The sequence below is a fragment of the Leptonotus elevatus genome, chromosome 6 (assembly GCF_054856555.1).
Source record: "Leptonotus elevatus isolate MCC_2025b chromosome 6, RoL_Lele_1.0, whole genome shotgun sequence".
NCBI classification, from domain to species: domain Eukaryota; kingdom Metazoa; phylum Chordata; class Actinopteri; order Syngnathiformes; family Syngnathidae; genus Leptonotus; species Leptonotus elevatus.
The window spans coordinates 17086759-17105586 of record NC_141244.1 but is presented as its reverse complement, the minus strand read 5'-3'; the positions used below and the strand labels follow the sequence as shown (position 1 = coordinate 17105586).

The following is an 18828-nucleotide window of genomic DNA, read 5'->3' as shown; positions in this document are numbered from 1 at the left end:
GTTATTTTTGAAAAAGCGTTTTTTTATGTTACCAACATTTTGCAAGCCATGTCAAACAGTTTACGTAAATTTTAATGAAAAATAATAATGTATGCTGCGCTTTATTTCATTATTTTATTGTGAATGTAATTATACTGTAATATAATTTGCCAATTATTTAATAAAATGAAAATCCATTATTTAAAAGTTAAAACATTGTTAATGTAATTATAATTATTCTGTGAAATGTTTGATAACAATTTTTTTCATATTAAATCAATAATTTGCGCTCTTTTTGTACTTCATATACACTACAATTATTGCTACTTAACAAAATAGTTTTCCATGTATACCTAAAAGTGTTTGTTAATATTTTTTAAATTATTTATAATAAAGCAATTATCCAATTATCTACACATGTAAATTTATAATAATAATAATAATAATAATAATAATAATAATAATAATAATAATAATAATAATAATAATAATAATAATAATAATAATACATTGACAAACGTATGGACAAAAAAAACGCCTAATTTAATGCTACAAATATTTGAGGACTCTTGATAATGTAAATCGGATACTGCTCAGTGGGGTGGATCAAATAAATGGAGTGGTCATGTGGCCCGCGTGCCTACACCTGTTCGTCAGTATATTTTACTCAACTGTGTGGTAAATTTAGAAAGTTCAATTAATTTAAATATATAATAAAATGTTGGTATTTATTATTAATATAAAAATAAAATGTTATGTTGCGTTTTTATATCAAACTGCAGTTGACGGCCGTGCCCCGGAAGTAGTCACAGAAGGCGGAAGTTGACCCCGCGGCTAGTGATCACCGAAAGCAATGGCGGGGGATTCTTCAACTGAGCTTCTTTTTCTAGACACGTTTAAACACCAAAGCGCCGAGGTAACGAAATGGCTTATTCTATTCTAAACGAAGAGCCGTCTGCCTTGAATACGTGTAGGTTTTGTATTCTGGAGTTTTTGCGTAGCCAGGCGCAAGTTCCTGGGCTAGCATGCTAATGTTAGCATCGTATGCACGGGAAAAAGGACAATTAACATATTGATTCAGATTGTTTTACATGATTATTCGCGTGTTTAATGTATTTTATTTGCACTTTCTCTTTGTGTGGTATTTGCTTATAGGTGGAGAATGTTCTTTGTAGAATGTTGGCTTTGTTTACTTCCGACCCAAGCTATTCGCGATGGCCTGTTTTTGTTGTGCATGATTGGATGCACTTTTTAACATTTGTCATCACGTTTGTTTATCACACGCAGTTTACCAATGTGGATGTGGTGCGCTTCCCCTGTGTGGTGCTGATTACAGAAGTCCGTGTCATTCCTCCTGGAATCAAAGCACATAGCAACTTACCTGACAGCAGAGCATGCGGGTAAGACCTGTGAATAGCCCACGATCACAAACATATTTAGAAATTAATTAATAAAATCTCCTTTCTTTATTTGCAACTTGCTCGCTGCTCTCTTTACATGTGAGCTCCTCTGTTTACATGTTAACTCCTGCAGCCTGAGATCCTGTCAAGAAGGACAATAGAAGAGCGGGGAGGGACAAATGTTTTTATGGAAAGATAAGACGTTAGCGCATTGACGTCACTGTATTTACGTCTGTCACAAAACAGTCATGGCCGAATTATTACTATCACAACAAATGTCCACTTTATGCTTTTGTGGTGTTGCACTGATATCAGTGACATAACTGTGTTACCGTAACGCACTGTGCCACTGTTTTTTGATGCCCATTTATCTTGTGTTGATGGGATACCAGTCACGTATATTTAGGACACGAGAAAGATACTCATCTATTTCCTCAACTGTGTGTTTGGCTTTCTAGAGAGACATCCCCTCATGCATTCCAGCTGGAGCTGTTCTTCAATAACGTCCCCAAACCCAACAGCCCAACCTTCAACAGACTTGGCAGGTGAGGATAACATCTTGTTTTGTTTCTCTATCCTTATGTGGCTCTCCTCATTCTTTCTCGCCTGTGTTTCCTGGGTAGATATCCAAAGTGCTTTAAGATGCAAATGTCTGTCTGACCTGTAGAACCAGTCACAGTAGCATTCAAACTGTATATGTATGTAGATATGATCTCAGTTATTGATCTTTGCCAGGGATGTCAGGAGAGTATTTTTACCACTTCAGTTTTTTTGTGTAGTTTCTTATTGGTGTTGAAAGGTATTGTGAACACCCTGTAATGTTTGTCTTCTACACAAGTTATTGTATCTGTTGACACTTTTTTTTTAAGTTAGTTAGTTAGTTCTTGATGTTTTTATGGAGGAGACAAGAACAGACACCTTGGTTTTATTGAACACCCACCTTTATTATTATCATTGTAAAAGGCTGCCTTACTACTGGGGCTGGGCAATAAAGCAATATTAATATGTGCCATGATAGACAGGTAATCAATATCAATAGAAAATACATTGATAAAATACTTAATGGGGAAAAAACTGCAAGAAAGCCCCGACCCCGAGCTGCAGGGCATTCTGTGGGATATCAGCATCTAATATGGCGCTAGATTTGTGCCACGCTGTTACAGACACGTAAAACGAAATTAACAAGTATACCTAAGACCAACTGTAATAATGCAACTGTCAAAAAATAATAATAGAAAAACAACTTTATCCATTTAATAGTTAACTTTTTAAAACTCAATTTGACTAAGTAAAAAACATCTATATCTATCGATTGATATGAAAATTATGAAATACTTATACTGCGGTACAGTTTCCAGCCCTGCTTACTACTCAGAAAATGTAGTTTGAGCAACACATTTTCAGAGAATAAACAGTTCTGTATTAGTGTGTGGTCCCAATACAGTGTAGCCTACTGAATGGTAGCATTCATATTATGTCACTTTCAAAATGCATATTATTCATAGGAGTAATCAAGATGAATAGTTCAATGTGAGCCAATATAGTCTATAGCACCACATAATCGTATATGGGCAAAATATTGTATTAATCCCGTCTTGCTTTCTGTCCCCAGTTTGGAATATGACGAGAACAAGTCGATTGTCTTCAGACCCAGTGGCAAGGTGAGCCGAAATAGAATGTGAACACGCTCGGGTTCAAATGTTTTAATTTAATTAATTAGGGTATTTAATACAAAAAAAACTGTAATTCAAAAATTGCACTAAATTAGTTGTGAAAGTAAGATGTGATAATCGCTATATAATATGTATATATAATAATCATTGGTCCTTGCACCTTGATGTAAACAATATCCAGGCCAGGGTAGATTGTGTCTTCAAAAAAGTGAAATCAAATCTGTTTGACATATCGTTTGTACATGAAGATCAACACGGATGGCTTGGTGCTGCGTGGCTGGTACACCAGCCTGACCTTGGCTGTGTACGGGACAGCGGAGCGTTCGCACGGACACGAGCAAGGCTCGCCCCCACCGCCACCTCCCCCGCCGCCTCAACAGCCGTGCGGGCCCAAAAGACTTGCTAAACAAGGTAGGCATCATTTAAAAGAAAATCCAGGGCGCATCATTTGAGGAGATTATCCCTCACAGTGCTGAATGTTTTACTATTTAGAGTGGGAAAAAGATGACCAATACAACGGCAGTCCACCCAGACCGGCACCCCGAGGGCCTCGCACTCCGCCTGGGCCTCCACCCCCTGATGATGACGATGAGGAGCAAGTCCAAGTACCAGGAGCGAGCAGTGAGTAACATCACTTCTTTTCTAAAGCTTACCAGCAGTTTTTAGAAATACACTCCTTCACTTGCAGCCATTTTCATAAACCCCCTTCGCTCCTGGACTGATTTTGCAACGCCCACACAGTATTGTGTTCTCTTGCTATAAAAACATGAAACCGACCAAAAAAAAGATTAGAGTCTCTTCTTTCATTGGGGATTTTTATTTATTTATCTGTTTCTGTTTTACAGCAATTAGCATAAAATATAGCTAAGTTTCGTCAATATTCACATTCCTAGTGAAAACACTGACAAAAACAGCTTGTTGCAACATGGCCCTGGCTGATCTCTTATACTCTGTAGCCACCTGCTGGCCGTTTTTTAATTTTTTTATAACTACCATTGCTTTAAGCCACATCTTTATGTCAGAAGCTGCATCAAAAAGATTCTGTATGCTCTTGCATTAAAAAAAAACACGTTTTCAGGGCTTAAAATACTCCGGCACGGTGCCGGATTTCCGGCGTAAGAGCCACCAGCGAAATAAACTGTTTACATGTGGGGAATATTGGACACGTCTGGCAAACCACTGCCAATGCGAAAATAAGGCCAACTTCAAAATAAACCTTCCCATACTCTACTGATGTCGGTCGAACAACGAACAGGCACGTTTGACACTGCACCACCGCTTCCCGGAAAAAGTTCAGGCTCAGGAATTTTTGTTACTTTAAGCCCTGCGTTTTTGGGAGTGAAGGACAAAAATTTGTTAAATGTCCTTTTGTTTTGCTAAATGTCATCTTGACTGTGATTTCAACAGTGGGCATAATCAAAGACGAGCCACGTGAGGGTCGCGAGGACTACCTGGAGGCCGTGTCGCCTGAAAGGTCGCTGGCTGCCGACGAAGCATACTCGGACGCCGAGCAAGAGGGTGAGGACGAAGAGGAGGAGCAAGAGGGGGAGGAAGACATGCGGACGGAGGGGAGCGTTCCTGAGGACGAGGAAGAAGAGGACGATGAGGGTGAGGACGAAGAGATGGAGGAAGGTACGGGAGTTGTTTGGTGGGAGAAGTACCATCTCCAATCTCAAATGGACGCAAAAGACCTTTGAAGTACAGCTTCAACCGTTTGTTCACGAGCTCATCGCACTTGTGAGGGTGACCTGAACTGGGTCCATTTGGGATTGAGGGAAAAAGACGGATTTGCTGTGGCATGCTGCCTCATCTAAACAGGCTCATGATCAACAAATCATACGCTTCTAAGTAAAGGAGGATCCCGCTAATGCTGTCATTGTGTCCTGCATGTACAACTGAGCCTGCATGTTTGTTTTCACAAATAATTTTTCATTTGGCTGGTGATGTAACTATGTAGTCCACTATATAAAAATCCCTATCTAGCTCTTTTTGTGTCTTAGAAAGTTGAAGTTGAATTTGTCTTTTCTTTTGTCTAGGTGATGACGGCTATGAGCAGATTTCCAGCGACGAGGACGACCTGGATAACGGCACCTTTAAGCTGCCCTCCTTTGACATGGACTACACACCTGAGGACCTTGCATCTGTTCCACCAGTCCAGTTTGACCCCTATGAACGAGAACTGCGACCACTGGTCTACTTCACGCCTCCGTACAAGTCACTGTTTGACACCCAGCTTGAAAAGCCCAGCGTGGAGGAGCCTAAGGACTCTAGTGGTCCGGAGGAAGTAGCAATTGGAGAGGACACTGATGTAGTCGTGCAGCTGAAAGAACTCCTCGAAAGCATTGGCGAAGACCGAGATGTCCGCTGGGTCACTGCCTTGGAAGAAGCATCAGGAATTCTCGCCAAGGGCTTGGCGTGCCTCGTTAAACAGGGCGAGCGTGTGGTCATGGATGAGCATGTCAGTCTTTTAGCCCAGTGGGCTCTCCAAGCATTAAGTATGGAGATTGCCCTCACACAACCAATTGCTCTGAACCTCAGACAACTGAAGGCAGGTGCCAAGCTAGCGTCGTACCTAGCGGAGTGTCCGCAGGGTCTGAAGGCGCTGCTGCATGACGAGGCTCTGGATGTGCTGTTGGATCTCCTCCATAGAGATCATGTCTCCTCCACATTGAAACTGAGTCTTCTCAGGGCACTTGATGCTCTGATCAGTTCGCCTGTTGGAGTGGAGGCGTTTCTTGACGCTGGAGAGTCAGAGAAGAGTGGTTATCAGGTTTGTATTCATTTGATCTTTCTACTGAAATCTTTAAACATGGGATGGGAGATATGACTGAAGTCAAATCTGTGATTCTATTTAATGTGTTAGTATAAAATTTATGGCACTGTTTTTTAAGGTCTTTAGACAGACTCTTAATATAACACATATTTAAAAACATATATTGAACAAGAACAATGGCCAACAAAAAATACGATACAAACATTGTACCATTCCTTTTAAATAAACAAATCCCGTTTGGCTAACAAACTTGCCATTTCACAATATGCATCAATAATCATGTCCAAAGATGTACATTATAAAATGAATCTGAAGCCGTCGCTTTCTGTAGGTGTATAAAGCAGGATAAAAGAGGATTTTCTTCAGCAAAAACAAGCCTACACTTGAAATACTTTTATTTTTTACTTTTCTTCTTTCAAATTTAGTGTCCAACATAATGGTGTAGTGCCATCTAGTGGCTTAAAAAAATTCCCATGCCGATTCGGAGTACATATGGTAGGTGTAATTGGTATAGAAATTCAATAATCCTTTAAGAAAATGAGTGAATAAGTTTGATCTATGGGTGAGTCTTTGTTTTGGTTCAGTATATCATCGATGTAGTTTCTTTCAAGTTTAGTATTCCATGTTGTCCAACAGAGGGCAATAAAAGCCTCTTGGTTTTGCGGGTAACTACTCTGATGTAGAGGGAGGCCAGTGTTCTTGGCAGAGCGCACAAAACAATGTGAAAATGTAGCATCCAAATCGCTAAATTGACAGCAACGGCTCTGCTTTTGTGCATTAGGTCCTCTCTGTTTGCAGCCATTTTGTTTGTATAATGTCAGCGATTGCCAAGGCCAAATTTAATGTCAATTTTCAGTAATAGGTGCTTTATGTTTCCCAATGTCTAAATCCTCTCCTTCGCAGCGTTTAGTGCATCTGTTCCTGCGTGATGAAACGGTGAGGGTCATAACTGCTGGCAATGCCATTCTTCAGAAAAGCCACATGTTTGAGGTGCTGCTTGACCTCCGGCGTACAGCCGCGGCATGGAGCGAGCCGCAGCAGGTACTCGCTAACTCACACAAACACATAATAGATTATTTTAATAATTATTCATTTAATTTGGCATATTTTTTGGTTTGAAATTATGTTTTAATTTGAACCATGGACTACATTCAGAATATTTTAAGTCTTATGTTATTTTATTATTTCAATCAACGTTTTTTATTGTTGACATGTCATGGATACACACTCATACGGGCTGCATTAAAATATTGAGTAGATGTAATTTAGGGACGTCATGAGCTCAAAGTCAAGCATAAACTTGTACAGAACTTTAGAGGCTGTCATCATAGATCCTTATGGGTTAAACATAACGGGCTCATTGACCATAAGTGTCAACGGTTACTTATCAGGAGGAGATGGAGGATGCTGACACCCCTATGGAGGAAGAGCCAGCCCTAGGTTCCTCCGCTGTGAGTGAAGCAGAGCTCGATCGGATGGTGGGTGCTTTGGAAGAGTTGTATCAGCTGCTGGAGACCGCCCCTCACTGCATGGTGCAGCCCCCAGGGAAAGCATTTCCAACTTCGGTGAGAATAACGGGACCACAGGAGAGGGATGATCCATACCCAACACTTTACAGGTATGCATACCTACGTACTTGGTTCCAAAAGTGAATTTTTAAATGTTATTGTGCCCACAAGGTTGACTTTAATCCTCCTCTCCAGGTACTTGCATTCATGCCATTTCTTGGAGAGCACATCAGTGGTGCTTTCTGCAGCAGCGGCGGCCGGACACTTGGGCGTCACCCAAGCCGTGAGAGAGCTGCTTCGCTTCCTGTCGCTCACGCAGTCGGGTCTGCTCTTCCTTCTCGCCCAACCCGCCCCCACCAACTTACTCCTGCGCCTTCTCGCTTCCGTGGCCGAGAACGAAGGCGAGGAGACGGCCTTCGCGGGAGCAGAGGCAGCTCTCACCGGGCCCGGGTTTGGTGAAGAGGGCTTCGGCGTGTGGCTCATGCAGGCCCTGCATGCTCTCCAGGGGGTCTCGGAGCTCATGAACCATGTGACCTCAGGAGGAGACGGAGGAGTGGGTTTGGATGAAGGGGACAATCCGGAGGTCCTGGCTATGCTGCATTCACTCTATCTGATAACGTTCACTGCGACTGGCCGAAGTGCTGTGGCGCACATTTTGAGTTTGGACAACAACTTGTCCTGTTTGGTCACACTGTTGCAGCACTACAGCAAGGAAGGACAAAGGTGAGATCCTCTTCCTGTTGTCCGCATCACCCAACCCAATTTTTTATTTTTTTTTACTCATGTCTGTATATAAAAATCCATGACTTGTTTATTTATTTTTAGTGAGGCCAAGACTCGTAAAGCAGTGACATACAACTATGCATGTATGCTCGTCTTACTGGTGGTGCAAAGCTCAAATGAACTGCGCATGATGGAACAGTATGCTGTTCCACTGCTCGCTATGTCCAAGGCTGATGACACCAATGCCAAGCTACAGGGTGAATATGACAAAATGTGAAATTCACATTGTTTCATATAGAGAGAAATATTTATTGTGGCGCATTGTCACTATCGTGATTATGCTGATTTGTGTTCTTCAGAGCTCAGCAAGTGGCTGGAGCCTTTGGAAAAACTGCGCTTTGAGATCAGCAGCATCTCACCACTTCTAGACTACGTCAAACAGGTACAGAATCGATCAAAAATAGTTACATTTTATAAGTTACTAGACTTAACATGCAACAAGCATTGTCCAAGGCACATATTTAACTAAATAATCTCACCTAATGACAAACCTGAGAGTCATCAGTTACACTGTATATGTCCTACTGGTATGCAAGTTACTGCTGACATGTCTGGACTGCTCAAACATATGCCAGCACTGTTGCATGTTAAAGTCGAGGCTGCATAAAAGTAATAGTGCTGTATATCATTTTTATGTGTACTGTCTCATGCCTTCAGAATGTGGAAAATGTGTTGACTCCCGAGGGAACTGGATTGGTCACTGCCCTCAGAGTGATCTGCCACATTGCCTGCCCGCTGCCTCCTGTTGGAGGTAAATAATAGAATAGCTTGTTCAAGAAGAAATTTGCTATATTCTTGTACTTCATCTCTCATGTATCATATTTCCTCAAATTGTGGCCTTTCGGAGCACCTTATTAAGACACTGAGGATGTACATGAATTAACAGAAGGCTGAAACAATTAATTGAATATTGTCAGTCATCAAATTTCCACACAGGCTGATGTCACTGCAGACTCGCGCAGTGCACTAAGAATAAATGCTGCGTTAAAGAATTGGCTTATAAATCTACGGTATACAACACAAGCTAATGTAAACAACATGGTTATCTAGTTTAATATAGCTTACTACGCTAGTTAGAATTTATTGAAATGCCCCCACAAGTGGTCAAGGATAGGCACAACTAATGCATTTTGATATTTTATGTGTTGTTTCTGTTTAGAGAAGTCAACCCAAAAAAATGTCAGGTTGTATGTGCCACCACTAGTCTAAAGATGGCATTGTGATTAATATTGCATTTGTGGAATAAGCAAAATCGACCTGTTTTTACTCATCTCAGTGGGCGGCCATTTTTGCCACTTGTGGTCAACTAAAAATGACATCACTGTTTCGCAGGGATCAGGAAATGACCAATCACGGCTCAGTTTGTGAATGTCACATGACCAAACTCAGAAAACAGGTGAGCCGTGATTTGTTGCTCCCTGAGCCCTGAGCAACCATGAAGTCATTTTCAGTCCACAGTAAGGAACAAAATGGCTGCCCCCTGAGCTGGACAAAAACAGGTGGATTTTGCTGCTTAATTCATATTCTACAAACATATTAATCAGAATGCTGTAGGGGTGCATAGAATATATTATTGTAAAGAAAATTTGGGGTTTGACTTCGCTTTTAATAATGCAAAATCGATACAATTATTAGGACCCCCAACAATTTTGACTCACTCTCTCTATAGCGTGCTTTGGGGTCCTGACCTACAAGCTGACAATCTTTAGTCGACTTTAATAGGCACTCAACCCATTTTTTTACCTATCTGGCAGTCTCTGCATTTGCCTAAATAAAAGCCCCTGACCACTGTGAGAGGGAGAGAGGAAATGCAGAAGTTTTATGGAACAAAAAGCAGCCCACACTTCTCACATTGTCCACCACGTTTCCCCAGGTCAGCAAAGGGACCTGAAATGGAGTCTTGCCTGTGTTCAGCTCTTCTCCGGCGAGGGTCTGGATACATGCGTGCGCATCCTACAGAAGTTGTGCAGCGTGCTCCTCCAGCCGTGGCGCTTGCACGGAAACATGGGCCCCACGCCGCAGCGCTGCATGATCCTCCACGTCTGCATCAGCACGCTGCGGTTGTTGCGCACCATGCTGACGGAGCTGCTTCGCGGAGGCTCCTTCCAGTTCAGGGACACTCGCGTGGCCAACATCTTGGTCATGCTCCACATGATCGTTTGTTCCATCCCTGCATCGGGGCGACTTGATGGGGAGGAAGCAAGAGTGCAGGCTCTTATTGTTGATGTGCTCCTCACTTTCACGCAAGGTGTCAATGAAGAGGTGTGTGAGGTTTAAGAGATTATTGATTCTTTTAATAGATGATTTGTAAATCAGCTATGCATTTTATCTTTTTGCAGGTGACGCATACAGAGGAGACTCTGGCCAGTAACACGTGGTCTTTGATGCTAAAAGAAGTTTTAGTATCATTACTGAAGGCTCCTGAAGGGCTCTTTTCTGGCCTTACACTGTTGTCTGAGCTTCTGCCGCTGCCCCTTCCAATGCAAAGCACTCAGGTACCACAACAAGCCACAATCAACTCTGCTTTTTCCTCCTTTTCGTTTTTACACGCCTGTTGTTGGTTGCTCAGGTGTTGTCGGTACAAGACGTTGCAGTGGCCTTAAACACGAGGAAGCTGTGGAGTATGCACATACGAGCACAGTGGAAAGTGTTCTCCGAGGCTTTGCGGTGCGTGTGCGCCACCAGCTGCCCTCCGCTCTTGGCCATTCTCAGGAGAGTTTGTCTTCAGCTGGCTGACCTGTCGTCTCCCACCGCGACACTCATCATGAAGACCTTGCTGGAGTTGCTGTTGGAGGAGTTGCAGCCGTGAGTGAAGTGAGCGAACGCTCAATGACTGTAAATTGAGTTTAAGCAAAATAATCCTCCTGCAGGGTGGAGGGGAAAGATCCGTGCTGGGCCCAAGTTTTGCGTCTGCTTTCTTTGACTGACACGCTGGCGTCACAGAGAACTTGTAAATGTGCCGCACTACACCTGCTCTCTGGCTTGGTGTCTGGAGACGAACAACTGGCAGATATCTTCCCTTTGCTGCTGCCTCTCCTGGTACCTCCTGTCAACCACTCGTTACAACAACAGCAATGCAGCGAACTAATGGGAACAATATTACAGTCACTGTGTGACCAGGTAAGCAAATTCAACGGCGCGTAAAGAGTACCACAACTCCCATATCAATTTAGTTTTTTTGTGGAACATATCCTCTGTTATTTTGTTAATAAGGTCACCCTGTGTCAGTTTTATGCTTTTCTTGTAGCACACAAAGGTGCCACCAAAGCACAAGATAATAGGAAAGTAGTAATTGTGTCAAAGACATACAGTATGTGAAGTGATCCTAGACTGTTCTAAGGCAGTAGTTCTCCAACTTTTTAAACCAAATACCACATCACAAAATACAGTGGAGCCTCTGTTTACAAACAACTCAGTTTCACTAATAATTTGGTTTATAGACAATTTAAAAAAAAACTTGGGTTTAACACTATTTTCAGTAACAGTCTTGGCGTGATTGCGGAAGGCTCAGAACTTTGTGTTTCAGGTATTTTTGGGTCCACCAAATACACACATCCCAAAAATGTAAAGAATGACAAAAATGGACAAACAACATTATAGTTTACATTATTTTGATAGTTGTACAGTTAAAATAGTAATTTTGTTAAATTATAAAAAAACATTTTTTGCAGTGATGATATACACAAATGCATAAAAGTTAAATAAATATTTACAAAAACCGTTCAATTCAAAGTGAAATACAATTGGACGGTAGCTGCTTGTACTGTACATGGAAAGTACAAAAAAATACCATATTGGATTTAAAAAGAAACAGATTCTAGTCTGTTTGACTATACTTTCATGTTTTAAATGTTGTACATTTTAATAATACTTAAAGGGGCCTTTTGATCATAATCTTTCATTTTTTTCCCAGGGTTGGTCCCTATATTATATTTACAAGGGAAATAATGTAAGTGTAAGACAAAATGTCATCTTTTCTAGGACATTTCTCTGGTGATATCTCAAGGGGGTGAAAGCTGTGTGTCAGAGGTGGAGCAGCTGGCCAATGCGCTCCCGGGCCGAGAGATGCTGTCATCCATTTGCAACTCCTTGATGGAGGTTTTGGGAAATAGGGACAGCAGTGCACCTCTTCTTCTTACCTGTATCAGGACTCTAACATTCCTCACAGAGCACGAATATGGACTTTACCATCTCAAAGTGTAAATACGACTGCTGATTCATTTTCCCCCTTTTTCACCCCGATATCACCACTGTCACTTGTCTAAGCCTCTGTCAAATGTGGATTTTTCAGCGCTCTGAAGAAACACAGTACAGGTTTATTCTCATTTCTGAAGAGATTAGTGTTTCCCTTCAACAAGGACTCTGCTGACCTGCTCTCAGCTTTGTTGGACTTCCTCCGACAGATTGTCAACACAGAACCAGTGGTAAGGTTTATACAGTACTCATATAGTGTATATTATCTTTAACTAGCTACTGTCTTATTATTTCCAGACACAAATGACTTGTTCAGGAAGTTATTCTGAGTATGTGTATTCTAGTGTCACGAGGAGGGCCACGCATCCGTCGAGGAATCATCCTTTGTTCCCCCTCTACGGCTGCTGAGTGTACCTGAGATGAAGGCTCTCCTGCAGTGGGAAAAGTCAGACTCGCATCCTCTAACAACTTTCGAGAAACAAATCAAGGTACAAATAAACGCGGCTCTCATGATAGGGTTCCTACAAAACAAATGTTGATTTGTGTTCAAGCGTGCGTGTTTGTCATTTTCCTTGCAGAAACTTTGTAAGGAGGACGACTCACTGGAGACCCTGCTAGAGAGCGTGACCGTCCTGATGCAAATGCTGGAGACTGCCGCAGATGAGCCTCCTCCAGTTGATAACGAGCCCACTCTGCCGGCGCCGGAAACTCTCGCAACTCAATTTAATCACAGGTACAGATGCTGATAATACACAGAAATGGGAATAATGCACTTGTGCTTATTCCACTTACACTTCCCCTCAACCTAAATCTGACTAAACTAATTTTTTCTTTTTTCTTTTTCTGTAGGACTGTTTTTATTCTTTCTGAAGCACTTGATGAGCAGCTTAAGGCTCTTTGGTTCTCTCCTTTCCAAACGGATGATATAGAGACTGAACTTGACATGGTGAGTGCTCAATAATTTCTCTACATTTATGTATTTACTACAAGTAATTGCTATTTCTTCATCTATCTATGCTAGCGAATAGCTATGTACAGTATAGTGATGAACAACAAAAATGAAATGCTCTTCCACTAGATGGCAGAATTTACACTAGACAGTTTAGTCTAAACGTAGAAGTTAATATGGCAATGGGACAAAGTTTACCTGATTTCAATGAATGAATTATTGAAAATGACTTAACCAGATTGTGTGTATGCTTGTCATAGGTGAAGGTGGATCTGGTGGGTTTGGCTCAGGAATGTTGTCCAGAACTTGACCTGAAAGCAGAGCTGGAACGCTCCTTCCTGTCCGAGCCCTCCTCGCCAGGTCACGCCAAAGCTCAAAAAGGCTTCCGACTGGGGAGGCACAAACACGAGACCTTCATTACATCCAGGTAGCACACATAATCATACCTGCCCTGAAAAATATTCACAGACTGGATGATTGCACATGTGTTTGCAGTGGTAAATCAGACTACGTGGAACCTGCCAAGAGAGCACACATCATGGCGGCTCCGCGCGGCCGAGGGGGTCGAGGGGGCTTGGGCCTGAACTTCTGCCGACCCCACGACATCTTCCGCCAGCGCAAACAGAACACTTCGCGTCCTCCCAGCATGCACGTGGACGACTTTGTGGCAGCTGAGTTTAAAGACATTACCACCCCAATTGGACTTTTGCCTCCCAAGCGGCCTCTGAAAAGCTCCCCCAAGCTGCCTACCCGAGGACTCTTTACTGGCAACAGGGGCAGGGCCACCTTCCACAATCAGACTCGCTTTTTCACTCCACCGCAGCCTAAAAGTGTACTACTCTCTGGTAAGCACATACCTCAGGTCCATCATTTGCAATATGTGGATAAATCACTGCTTTCTGCAACCTATAAATAGGCATCATGTCTTATTTCAAAATGAAAGTGTTTTAAATCTAGAGAATACCGTAATTTAAATGTATTTAATTTAGAAAAACAATGTGGAGTCCCTGGCAGAAAGATTAATAAACATGGATGGGACTATAGGTCGTTTTGCTTGATGCTTGTAGTAGAACTCTAAAGTAATTTACGCACTTTGCAGACCCAGATTCAAATAGCATATTAGTTGTACGCCTTTGGCTCAAGAATGCTATTAGTCTTTGATTCTAAATATACTTTCTATTTGATGATTTTGCGTTAATTCCAATATTTTACTCAAGTAAATATGTGTTACAGGCTATGAAGAAAAACATAGAAGCAAAAGTAGAAAATTGTGAATAATTGCGATTAATCATTGAAAATTGTGCGATTAATTTAAAAAATGTAATCGTTTAACAGCACTACTTATTAGTATCCCTAGTTTTCCAACAGAGGGTGATAAAAGCCTTTTGGTTCCACAGGTAACTACCCTCGCAGGGAGGGAGGCCGAGGTTCATCATGGAGCGCACAAATCCCCGCCGTCACTCACAGAGCAACCTACAGTGAACCGCGCGGCGGCCAAAGCAACTTCACGCGAGGACCTCTGCCCTCAAGACAACTTCCTGCAAGTAAGAATTTACACACCGACAGCAGTAGCAACTATATGCTGCAAGAGTTTCTAAACTTTTCCTCCTTCCTAGATGCATATCGCCTGGCCCCACGTGATCGCGCTCCACGCGGCCGAGGCGGCACGGGGCTTTCGTGGCTAAGCGGCGGGGGAGGCGGAGGCGGCAACGTGGGAGGCGGCGGAGGAGGAGGTGGAGGAGGGAGGGGCTCCCAAGTGAGCAAGTTCAGCGGCGGGGGAGGGACCGGAGGCGGGAGGGGCCGACACGTCCGCTCCTTCACCAGGTAAATTCACCTGGGCATTGACTCAAAGCCTGCCACGGCTTCAAACGGACCAATCAGGTTGTTTTATGTTGTCTCCATGGAAAAGTGTCTGTGGAGAGCTTTGTGTTGTTTTGTTATTCTGAGTTGTAACCAGAGAATAAAGTTCATAGTAATTGTGTTTGAACATGCAATTTTACTTTTACAACTTTACACTCTTTATGTATATAATAATAATGACAATAATGCATCAGTTTTATATGGCAAATGACTTGTCTGACACTAATCAAGTGAAAACCCAGGCGACAAATTGAATGAGTTTATTCAAGGTAAAAACTACAAACAATTACACTTACGTAAATTTACATACCAATAACTTTTAAACACATCTCATTCGCATTGCCTCTAAAATTAAGGAGACCTTTCTCTGCTCTGTAGTTTGGATTGGCCCTATTAATTTATTTTATTTTATTTTTAACTATCCTGTTGGCCAGTCTTCAGTCCAATCTACTCAGATAACCGTGACCTCACGGCTCTTCTTCTTAATACAGTCCAGCGTCAGACTCCGGGTTCCGCTCTTACGCGCACCTTCACCCGGCTGTGGTGAAGAAGGACAACCGGGTCCGTTTAAGTCCTGAGACGAGTGAAGCGATAGACTGGATAGATTGAAAGAAGCCTTCCTCCGCTGTTGCCTCAGCGGCTCGTATGTAGATTCCCATCCGGGTGTCTGCTGCTCTTCCTGAAGCTGGTCTCGGCCCAGCTGGTCAACAGACTGCTGAGTCCTGGCGGGGTGCAGGTCTCTGAGGAGCTCCAGCAGTTCTCTCTTTTCCAACTCCACCTCTGCCAGCTCTTGTCGGCGTAGACGTTCTGCACCGAGCAGGGCGCGCACGTCACAGATTGCGCGGGACAACTGGCCCTGTGTAGAAGAGACAGGAACAAATTAAATTATCCTCAAGTTCTTACTTTTTCTTTCTAAATTCATTATATAACCTCTAAATAACAATGCTGCAAAAGTTGTACAATTGGGAATTGGGCCACATTTGACTTTCAAAATGGACAAATGATCCAGGATATATGTAGATGAGTTGGTGGGGGGAAAGCTGTATAATGATATAATATTTATAAAATAGTTTATTATATTTTAATAATAGTATGAGTTTTTTTTATGTGTAACTTGGAAGTTTTGTTGCTCGTAACTATCATGAATAAATTCAAATGAAATTAATATAATATTTATAGAATAGTTTATTATATTTTAATTATAGTATAATTATTATTTCTTAAATATGTAACTTGGAATTCGGAAATGTTGTTTCCCATAACTATCATGAATAATTTCAAAGGAAATTAATAATATTTTTAAATAGTTTATATTTTTAATAATAGTATAATTCTTTTTTTAAACGTCTAACTTGTATAACTCATTTCAAATGAAATGACTATATTTATAAAATAGTTTATATTTTCATAGTATATTTAAAAAAAGAAAGAAAGAAATGTCAAACTTGTAAATTTTGTTGCCTATAACTATTGTAAATAATTTCAAATGAAATGAATATAATACATTTATAAAATGGTTTATATTTTAATAGTATAATTACTTGTAAATTTTGTTGACGATAACCATCATAAATTATTTCAAATGAAATTATATTTATAAAATAGTTTATATTTTAATACTATAATTATTTAAAAAAAAAAAGTCTGTTTCCTATAATAATCATAAATTATTTCAAATGAAATGAATGCATATATGTAAAACATTGTAAAACGAAATAGTTAATAACACATTTTAAGTAATTCAATTTAATTGCTAAAAATTGTCATGACCATGGATTATAAAAAATAAAAATAAAATAAAAACCTACACACCCCTGTACAAATTTGTGCACATTACCTTCACCTCCTCAACTTCATTCTTCAGTTGCGACTCCTTCTGCACCATATGTCTCCTCTGCGAGTCCAACCGAGACTCCATCTCCCGTCTCACCTCCTCCACCTTGCACACCATCTCAACCCTTCATGTTGCACATTCACATTTCAATTATGACAGGTGACACGGGGTAGTGCTAATCCTCTCACGGCTACACACCGCAGCATTTCCACTTCGGAGCGCAGCTCTGCCACACAGTTGTGCTGGGACTGCTCGGTGGAGAGAAGAGTGTGGCCGCAGCCATTGGGACATTCTCGGCTGCAGAAGTTACATTCTGACAGGTGAGACTCCAAACCGCGTCTCTCGACTTGTGTGGGACATCCTGTAATGCACAGTCAGTATGGAGTAAATCATTTTTGTACACAATAAGGGCTGGGGAAAATAATTGTAAAACTAATTGCTGAGAGGGTAAAACTGTTTAGAAAAAGTAAAGCGCAACGATCACAGGCAGCCAAAAGTAGCCCAATGCAGCATGTAGCAACTCCACTCTGCATGCAAGCACCCACGCTCGCCATACCTACCACAACGGTAACAAACGCAGTCGCCTCCTGTCAGCAACGTGTTGCCGTCATGTTGAGAAAACAAGAGCATGGTTTGTACTCAAAAACTCATTAAAGAATGATGGGAAGTTGACCCCAGCTGCCCTCTGAATAAGCCCCTTAAAAGTAGTTCATATGGTCACCATGTCAACAAGGGAACCACCTGTTGTACTCGCATATCAATTCTGATAGGTGTCAGATGACCTTTACATGGATATCCATTTACGTGATTTTTAGGAATATATCAATAGTGAATGCTTTACTGTAATAAAAAAATAAGTCTTGCTACCTGAGTTCGAGCATGAGACCAAGGCAAAGTCACACTCCTCTTCATGCGTGTGAAGGCTCTCCAGCGAGCACACCGCCTCACACCCCTGACCGGCATTTACGCAGCGGATCTGCAGACGGTTCAGATCGTTACGCATGTACCTGTCAATACACACACAAAACATAACAAGATCATATTTCAAACTTTTTTTGGGTACAAACTGTGAAATTATTCACCCCCTTTTCTCTCAGTGCAGCCAAGTGACTCCAGAAGTTGAAAATCCCGTATAAATACACAAATAACCTGTAGAGCGGCTTGAGGCTGCCCACGTCCAGCGGTTGCCTGTCCTCGGGACACGTGTGGTGATGGAGCAGCCAGCTACTGATGCAAGCGCTGCAAAAGGCGTGCTCGCAGGGCGCCTGGAGGGGGCGGCGCAACACATCGCGACACACGCAGCAAAGCAGGCCCTCGTTCACGTAGCCCACAAACCTCTCCAGCTCGTAACCCATCCTGAAAAAAAAAAAGTGATGTGATGCCAACATCAAAATCCAAAGTATAACCACTTGTGGTTTCAATTTCTGCCCAGGGCCCCACAAAGATTTGGCCCATCACTGACTACATGCTATTTATAGCCCGTGCTCACCTGATATTCCAACTCTTCTTCTTTCTGTTGATGTTATGACCTCCTCAGATGACTCTTATCCTCGAGATATGCCCTTCCCAGCTTCTTTCCTTGTTGCTCCATCAAGCCAAGGGTCTCCTTTCTCCTAAATCCCGCCCCTGCCTCTGGGAGTGCATCTCCATGGAGAGGTATCCCTGCCAACAAAGGGTTTGAGGACACAGGAAGGCAGCTGTTAAACGACAGTCGGACCACAACAGAGCGACAAATGAGACAGGATAACAGTCGACACTCACATGCTGATGTATGGCAGTTACGTCCTTCCTCACCAGATGAGCTTTTTAACGGTGTTGCAGTCAGAGATTACCGCTGCTGTTCCCTGTAGGCTTCTCTCTATCTCTGGATGTGGG

At 42.0% G+C, this 18828-nt stretch overlaps 2 protein-coding genes across 5 annotated transcripts; one reads left to right on the top strand and one right to left on the bottom strand.

Annotated features, from left to right (window-relative positions):
* The first annotated feature begins 794 nt into the window (after positions 1–794).
* virma (vir like m6A methyltransferase associated) lies at positions 795–15240 on the top strand. Of its 4 annotated transcripts, none has more exons than XM_086078912.1 (27): positions 795–895; positions 1267–1379; positions 1838–1924; positions 2992–3040; positions 3301–3463; positions 3545–3673; positions 4460–4660; positions 5089–5822; positions 6729–6866; positions 7217–7443; positions 7529–8056; positions 8159–8313; positions 8416–8498; positions 8774–8867; positions 9990–10378; positions 10456–10611; positions 10686–10921; positions 10987–11236; positions 12098–12315; positions 12408–12540; positions 12655–12798; positions 12889–13043; positions 13160–13256; positions 13520–13686; positions 13755–14104; positions 14657–14803; positions 14876–15240. In XM_086078912.1, exons 1-27 carry the CDS (start codon positions 833–835, stop codon positions 15085–15087), a joined length of 5418 nt encoding a protein of 1805 aa, XP_085935038.1. In that variant the 5' UTR covers positions 795–832; the 3' UTR covers positions 15088–15240. The 4 variants fall into 4 exon arrangements, with proteins under 4 accessions (XP_085935038.1, XP_085935037.1, XP_085935036.1 ...); XM_086078911.1 differs by having other exon boundaries at positions 13520–13689; XM_086078910.1 differs by having other exon boundaries at positions 4460–4684.
* Positions 15241–15364: 124 nt separating this feature from the next.
* rnf41l (ring finger protein 41, like) lies at positions 15365–18828 on the bottom strand. The gene is made up of 7 exons (XM_086078913.1): positions 18715–18828; positions 18443–18615; positions 18103–18309; positions 17821–17960; positions 17152–17314; positions 16957–17077; positions 15365–15975 (listed from the first exon to the last, which is right to left on the bottom strand). The coding sequence occupies exons 3-7, from the start codon at positions 18306–18308 to the stop codon at positions 15571–15573; spliced, it is 1035 nt and encodes a 344-aa protein (XP_085935039.1). The 5' UTR covers position 18309; positions 18443–18615; positions 18715–18828; the 3' UTR covers positions 15365–15570.

What these genes read in the sequence shown, in the direction of transcription:
- virma (XM_086078909.1), top strand. Translation starts at nt 833, where the DNA reads ATGGCGGGGGATTCTTCAACTGAGCTTCTTTTTCTAGACACGTTTAAA. An exon ending in CCAAGTACCAGGAGCGAGCA is followed by an intron (nt 3,674 to 4,459) that starts GTGAGTAACATC and finishes TGATTTCAACAG; the next exon opens with TGGGCATAATCAAAGACGAG. An exon ending in CATGGAGCGAGCCGCAGCAG is followed by an intron (nt 6,867 to 7,216) that starts GTACTCGCTAAC and finishes GTTACTTATCAG; the next exon opens with GAGGAGATGGAGGATGCTGA.
- rnf41l (XM_086078913.1), bottom strand. Translation starts at nt 18,308, where the DNA reads ATGGGTTACGAGCTGGAGAGGTTTGTGGGCTACGTGAACGAGGGCCTG. An exon ending in AGCCTCAAGCCGCTCTACAG is followed by an intron (nt 17,961 to 18,102) that starts GTTATTTGTGTA and finishes GTGTATTGACAG; the next exon opens with GTACATGCGTAACGATCTGA. An exon ending in ATGAAGTTGAGGAGGTGAAG is followed by an intron (nt 15,976 to 16,956) that starts GTAATGTGCACA and finishes TCTTCTACACAG; the next exon opens with GGCCAGTTGTCCCGCGCAAT.